General features: G+C 47.6%; 1 protein-coding gene and 1 long non-coding RNA gene across 3 annotated transcripts in view; one reads left to right on the forward strand and one right to left on the reverse strand.

The window, feature by feature from the left end:
- Window positions 1-5,256, forward strand: part of LOC106817019 — an 11,606-nt gene extending 6,350 nt beyond the window's left edge. Inside the window, exons 2-3 of the long non-coding RNA XR_001394980.1 lie at window positions 3,373-3,376; window positions 4,997-5,256. This is a non-coding gene — a long non-coding RNA (uncharacterized LOC106817019). The remainder of the gene's footprint in view (window positions 1-3,372; window positions 3,377-4,996) is intronic.
- A 1,738-nt stretch (window positions 5,257-6,994) lies between these two features.
- LOC106817017 (KAT8 regulatory NSL complex subunit 2-like) overlaps window positions 6,995-7,651 on the reverse strand; it is a 10,666-nt gene continuing 10,009 nt past the window's right edge. For both annotated transcript variants that reach the window (XM_014821664.1, XM_014821663.1), the window contains exon 12: window positions 6,995-7,434. In XM_014821664.1, the coding sequence (XP_014677150.1) occupies window positions 7,324-7,434 (111 nt within the window). In that variant the 3' untranslated portion in view covers window positions 6,995-7,323. The remainder of the gene's footprint in view (window positions 7,435-7,651) is intronic.

Genomic DNA, 7,651 nt, shown 5'->3' on the forward strand with positions numbered 1-7,651 from the left:
GACAAAAAGAGATAAGGAGGAAGAGAAGAGGGAAAAAGAGAGAGCGAGGAGACAAGCAGGGGTAGGAGAGAGAGAGCGCGAGAGAGGGGCGTGGCAAGCAGCGCCGAGGAGAGGGGAGGAGAGGGGCGAAAGGAAGGGGGGAGAAGAGAAGGGAGACAACAAGGAGGGTGGGAGTTAGGAGGGGAGCGGAGAGGGGGGAGAGGGGAGTAGGGAGACGAAGGGGGAGAGAGAAGAAAGGGAGTGAGTGAGAGAAAGGAGGAAGAGGAGAGGAAAAAGCCAGAAGGAGAAGATGAAGTGGTAGACGGGAGGAGGAGAAATGACGGGGAGAAGGGTGAGAGTAAGAAGAAATAGATGGAGTGAGGACGAGAAAGGAGAGAGAGAAAAGAAGGAAGGAGGGGAAGAGGGGGAGAAGAGAAGAAGGGAGGGAAGAGAATGAATGAGAGAAGAAGATGAGGGGGGAGTCAGGGAGATGAGAGGAAGAGGAGAAGGGGAGGAAGATCGAGAGAGAGCAGAGTGGAGGATGAAGAGAGGAAGAGGGGGAAGAAGGGAGGAGATAGAGGGTGAAAAGAGAGAGAGGACGGGTGGAGGGAAGAGCAGAAGGGAGGAGGAGAGGAGAGAAGGAAGAGAAGGAGGAAAAGAGTGAGGCAAGGAGGAAGAGAGAGAAAAGAGTAGAGAGGAGAAATAAGAGAGGGAGAAGATATGAACGAGGGAAGAAGAAATTAGGAGGGAAGAGGAAAGGGACAGGAGGCGGAGGGGAGAGAGAGAAAAGGGGGGGCAGGGAGGGGATGAAGAGGGGGGGCAGGAAGATAAGGAAAAAGAAGGATAAGAGAGGACAAGTGGGAGAAAAAGTAAAATGGAAGAAGATAAGGGAAGACAGAGAGGTAAGAGAAGGGGGAGGGCAGGAAGAAGAGGATTGAGAAAGGAGAGAAGCAGAGAAAGGAGAGAACGAGAGGGAGATATAGATGGGAGACCAGGGGGATGATTGGAGTGAAGAGGGATATGAGGAGGGAGAGAAGGGCGGGCCGGAGGGCGCGACGAGGTGACAGGGAAGGGAATCGGCGGCGGGTGACACAGGGGGGCCTGACGCGGAGGGAGAAGGGGAGGGGAGGTGGGGCTGGGGAGAGGTGACGGAGCAGAGAAGAGGGGGGGGAGAGAGAGGTGCGAGAGAGGATGCAGATAGAGCGGCGGGCTGGATGAGAGGGGGAGAAGGGAGGGGGTGAGGAGGAGGGGGGAGGCATTCGGGTGGACGGAGCGCGGGAGGGAGTGAGCAGGGCGAGAGGAGATGGAGGTGGGTGCGAGAAGACAAGAACCGAGAGAGAGGCATGAGGAGAGAGGAGAGCGAGGACGAGGGAGATGATTTGACCGATACAGTCCTTCCGGAGGCGGGGATGCATTATATCAGAAGAGGAGGACGAGGGGGGATCGAAGGGGTGGTGAGCGGAAGGGATGCATGGGGGGGCGGGGGGGGGCGTGCAGGAGACTGGGGAAGTGGCGGACGAGGAAGAGAGGAGACCCTTAGGAGGAAGGGGTGGAGAGACTGAGGAGTGCGGGGAGAGAGAGACGGACGGAGCGGGAGGAGTACCTGAGAGGGGTGTCGGCTGTGAACGGCACCTCACGGCGATGGGCGCGGCGGGGCGAGCTTACGTCCCCGCCCCCAGGGGACAGGGAGGAGGGGGGAGAGAGAAGAACGGTAGACCAGGAGAGATGCCAAGTGGAGGAGGTGGACGAGGGGGAGGAGGAGAGAGACTGAGGAGAGCGGACTAGGGGGGTAGAACGGACGGTAGAGCAGACGGGAGGAGGGCAGAGGACTGTGGGGGGGGAGGGGGCGAGGGGGCGGGGTGACGGCAGAGGAAGATGGAGCAAGGGGGAGAGGGAGAGAAAGGCGAGAGGAGAGGGACAGATGGGACGAGGAGAGATAGAGAGAGATGAGGGAGGGGGGACAGGAAGAGGAGAGAGATGGGAGGAGAAGGAGAGAGAGAGAGTATTTCAAGAGAGTGAGAGAGAGAGAGGAGGAACCCGCCCCGCGCGCCCCCGGCGGTCCGCCCCCCCCCCGCCGCCGCGCGCGCTCCCGTCCCCACCGAGGGATGAGAGGAGGAGAGGCGAGCAGGAGGAGGAGCAGAGGAGGAGGAGAAGACGAGAGAGAGAGAGAGACCGATTTGTGAGGAGAGAGAGGGAGAGAGAGGCGGAGACATAGTCTGACAATGGAGAGAGAGAGAGAGGAGCTGAGAGAGAGAGAGAAGAGATAGAAGATGGAAGGAGAAGAGAGGAGGGAGATGTGATGACGAGAGGATGACGATGAGATCGAGAGAGAGAGTGAGATGAGGAGGGGAAGAGAGGGAAAAGGAGAGGAAAGAGATGAGATGAGAGAGTTGAGAGAGAGAGGGAGGAGGAGAGAGAATGAGAGAGAGAGAGAGAGGAGAGAGGAGAGATGAGGAGAGAGGAGGAGAGACGAGAGAGAGAAGAGAGAGAGATGATGAGGAGAGAGAGAGAGAGCAGAGAGAGAGAGGAGGAGACGAGAGATGAGAGAGAGGTGGAGGGAGAGAGAGGCAGAAGTAGAGAGAGGAGAAGTGAGAGAGGAAGAGAGGAGGAGAGTAGACGAGAGAAAGAGGAGAGAGATGCGTCGGTTCACGACCGCGACGTCGCGTTAGGTTCGTCTGCGCGCGCATCACTGCCCTACGCTGAGAAATTATTCTCATACTACAAGCTCAGACACGAGGGGGCCGCATGGGTGGGACTTTGGGGAGGGAGGGGCGGTGGTAATGAGGCGTTAGGGCGGAGCGAGCCGCTCCCCCCTCTTTCTCGCCCTCTCTCTCTCTTGGCACCCTGTATGCGGCGGGGGGGGTAGAGAAAGACAGCGCGACAAGAGAGAAGGCAAGCACATAAGCCAGTCAGTCAACTCCACGGTCGCACACAATAACCCGGGTTCACCCGTGTATGCCTTTGAAACATCCCCCTGACCCCCCACCGTCCCTACCCCAAGGCAAAACGCCTCCGTTTCACGCCACTGACTACCAGTCAGAGTCGGACTAGCGCAGCAGCAGCAGCAGCAGCAGTGTTATGGTAATGGCCCAACCAGCAGAACCTGTTTGGTGAACCAGTGTAGTGGTCTGCCAGTAGGCGTGTAAATCCTTAACAGGTAGGCTTGTGCAGCAGGCAGGGGGGGTCGCGACGAACAGAGCGGATCGGGGGCGAGCCGCGAGACGAGTAGCAGATAGTACGCTTGAGAGCAGACGACGACGACGAGCAAACGCGGCGTCGATTGCCACGCAAACCACTTCTGGTCTCGTCTCTCGCTGCGTCTCTCGCTGCGTCTCACAGCGACCGACCGGACACAGATTCAAAAACAGTTCGACGTTGTGGGAGTTATAATAGTGGAGTGCTTTCCGCACACTGCACTAACGAGATACGAGAAAGATTAAGAGATTTACCTACTTTTTACGTTCGTCACTGACTGCTTTGTGTTAACTTTTTATATGTCTGACAGTCCACTTATTGAGTTTATTCACAATAAGTACATAATTCTTCTACAAAGATGGCCGATGCGACAAAAGTGATGGGAACTAACGTTCATGTGTCAAATTGAGCAGTTTCTCTCTAATATTATAATAAACCGGTATCGCATTATGTAAACACTTTTTTATTGCGTCGTTAAATGCTTCAAGCAGATTATTTTTACTGCCAAAACTTTTTGGGGGGTTTAATTCTCTAAAAGGGATTTCAACTTAAATTTACGAAAACTTAATTAACGGGCGAGTTTTTGGCAATTTCATAGCCCACAGTAAATAGCGCTCACTAGGCAGTAATGCAGAGTTTATGTCACACCGCAAGAAATACTGGCAGCTGTTTTACGAGACAGACGCTGTCACAAGGACAGGAAGACGGACCATCACGAAGAAACAATGTAAGAAAATAACGGCAATCCATCTACACCAAAAAACATGTCATGTCACAAAGTAATGCTTTTGCGATTTGCTGCCTTCGCGCAACAAGGTTAAAGACGTTTTCACGATCATTTGCGATGCCGTCTGTGTTATTTTACTGTCGTTATGGTTCTATCCATGTTCCCAAGTATCTAGCTCTAGTACTATAGCCCGCGGGCTATAGTACTAGAGCTACCAAGTATCCTGCTTGATAAATGCTACATCCATTGTGCGAATGCAATAAAATGATATCACTGCTAGTCACAGGCTGTGAAAAGCACCAAATGAGGTGCTTGAATAAACATCAACCCAATCTTTCGCGTCACGCTTCTCTATATGACACCACAAATTAAAAATAAAAGGAATTTACAGGAATGGGGGCGGGAACAAGGGCAGCATACGCATGTGGCAATCTGTAGAATGAGTAATGATAGGGAGGTTCCAGCCTACTCCCAGACAACCTCTTTAACATATGCAAATACTAATCATATCGTATCCTAAACGTAACGTACGTAACAGTAAATAAACATTTGTGAATGATTTATGCTAAACTTAAACGCTACTGTGACTGCTAGAGCGAGGCAGAGGCAGGTTGCTCACACTGGCAGAAATACCAGCTCTACCCTCGTAAGGATTAGTCTTCAAATTACTACTACTAGTACTACTACTAGGGACTATACAGAACACGGTGAGAGTGAAAGTTGATCAAATCTATAGATCAACACTGCGGAATGCAGCGAAAAAGTTTTCATTTTACAATTAACCAGCTATTGTTATTAAGTTTAACTGCTCTTTATTTTTACTAAACTAATTTACAAAATAGACATGTTAAAACGGTGAATCTTCCGATATAACATTTCATAAATATATACTCCTACTACATCGTACATGATTGGGCTTTACCATACACTAGGCCTGGTACTAGTAGTACTACTACTACTACTAGTACTCGTACTCGTAGTAGTCTACAGTAGACATGGTAACGATGGTTTCTATTTACATCATACATGTCATGATAACGTTTACAAAATACAAGCTTGCTGTTGATAATCAATTACAATATATATTTATAATAGTCACCTACATTACTGTTGATTACTGCGCCGCATACAGTTGATGTTATCACGCAAATAATGTCCTGAGTTGTGTACACGAAACGTTAAACACCAGAAAACACGATAACACCAAAAATTTCAAGATTGGAAACCTCAACAGAATACCAAACAAGTGAGCAGATGTATCGCGTTGCGTTGCGCCATCTATCGTGCAAAATATCAAAAAAGTTGTTGCGTTATCACTACAAAATGTACCACAGCTCAGTAAAGTAAATAATCTATATCAGACGCTGTATGCTTATGGTCACCTAGATATCTATTTTAATAATTGTTGCAATTCTCATTTTTTATTTTCTTATGTTTTGCTATTTATTTATGAACACAATCTGCAACTGCTACATATTTCATAGCTTCATTTCTACGTCTACTCTATATTGGCCACCTACTGATGATTCTGCCAACGGGAGGCGCTAGTTGAAACTAAAATAAAAAATTTTCCTTCCCTTTGATTTTCTTGTTTGACTATTCCCTTTCATAGTTCATATCACTCAACATGCATTCAAGAAAGCATAAAGCCAATATAATTTTACTATTTATATATAGCTATTCCTTTTTTAGAACGAAGCACGGCGAGTATCGTGTGACATGACAGGCTATAAATCGTGACGGCCTCCAAGTGTAATCGTTGCTTTAAATAATGTAATAGTATTTATCTTTGACATTTACATCGACGTCTCTACCCTTCTTTTTTTTCACCAGCACAGCTCTCCTCTTGATTTTTTTGCCGAGTTTTTAATAACACAAGAGCTCCTGTGCTCGAGTTGTAATCGCATTGTATGTGAATTAAGGTTAACTAGGAATAAAGAATAGAAAAAAGCTCTGCAAACACCACAATGAAATGCAATTCACTACAGGTTTTATTGATGAAGCCTGGAAAGTGTAATGGGTTACATCCACTAACGTAACAGTGACAACAACAAGTGAACATGGCCTTATACTATACAGCAGGGAATAGAGGGAGTAGTCAACTCTCTTCAAGTTTCTGACACTCATCTGTACGTGTAACGAGTGGGCATAGATGCTAATATCATTGACAAACAGACAATTACATTATCTACACCTTCCTTCAGGATGTTAAAGGATCCTGAAATCCTTTAAAAAAATCGATAAAAAGCAGCGTAGTAACTATTAACGAACATCCAGAGGAAGATTACTAAGCCTATCTTGGCACATAGCCAAGATCGTTGTGTTCACTACGTATAGGGCATACCTGCCTGATAGTGGCTCTTACATATATATATATATACATCAGTAGTACATAATAGAGAAGAGTATTACACCGTTTTAACAGCGTTTTGTATAGTTTTCAACTTGAATTTATTATATCAATATGTGAATAAATATATTCAAACTTTACCTTGTTTTCGTCTCGATTTCTCCCTTAATCATATGACACCACCAGTTTACCTGAAAATCGTATGTGTTCTTCAAAAAAGTTATTTGAACACGACATGGTTTCACACGGTTTCCCCAAATGTTTGCATCTTATTGGCCAATGTTGATATGCGGCGGCAGCACCAGGTTGTAACTACGGGACGCTGGGGGCTGTTGAGGATATTAGGTAAGCACAGTAACAGCACTTGTTTCGCTTCCTTATCATCAGGAACACGATGGCAACACAGCTAAAATAAGCTGCTAGCTCGCCGTGGGGACACATTTATTTCTAGCACGCTGGAAACGCATTACACGCTGAATACAATTTGATGCCTAATATCCCCAACAGCCCCCAGCGGCCCGTCACAGACAATAGAACACTAATCCGATAACAAACATTGGCCGCTAAGATGCGAACGGTAGGGAGAACTGTGTGAAACTGTGTCGTATTCAAAAAACTTTTTTGAAGAACACATACTTTCCAGGTAAATTGGTGGTGTCATATGATTAAGGGAGAATCATAGACGAAAACAATGTAAAGTTTGAATATATTTATTCACATATTGATAGAATATTTTCAAGTTGAAAACTATGCAAAACGCTGTTAAAACGATGTCATACTCTTCTCCTATTATGTACTCTTGATATATATACAGCACTGTTAATTATTAGCAAAACCACCTGGGTGAAACAGAATTTCACGAAACACAGCATGAAGCACTGGAATTCCCCGGGGTTACGTAACATCCGTGGTTAAATCGCGCATTACCGCACCCAAGTGCGAATACCAAATCTGTGCATACCCAAGACAAAATACGCGATTTGCAGCCATACTATGCCAGTCTTATCCACGGCCTATACGTCATTACACTAGCCCTAGCTCTCCGCGAGCGACACCACACGCTATGTTGAGGTCACTTCTCAACGTCCGTCTCGGGAGACATGATGTTGACATCGGTGGGGTCGTCCTTGGAGTCAGTCTCCAGCAAGGGGCTCCCCGGTCTGTCGCTCGGTGCGGTCACCGCCTGTACACACACCAACGTGTAGAATGGTAAATGAAAAATATACAACACAAGGAAAGAAAAATATGTTAGGCAGGGAGAAAAGAGGAGGAGAGAGGGGTGGGAGATGGAGTGGGAAACTTATAGTTGAGAGAGGAAAGGATACAGGGAGAGTAGAGGGAAAGAATATGCGAGAGAGAGAGAGAGAGAGAGAGAGAGACGGGAAGAGAGAGAAAGAGAG

The sequence above is a fragment of the Priapulus caudatus genome, unplaced genomic scaffold (assembly GCF_000485595.1).
Source record: "Priapulus caudatus unplaced genomic scaffold, Priapulus_caudatus-5.0.1 Scaffold1567, whole genome shotgun sequence".
Lineage (NCBI taxonomy): Eukaryota > Metazoa > Priapulida > Priapulimorpha > Priapulimorphida > Priapulidae > Priapulus > Priapulus caudatus.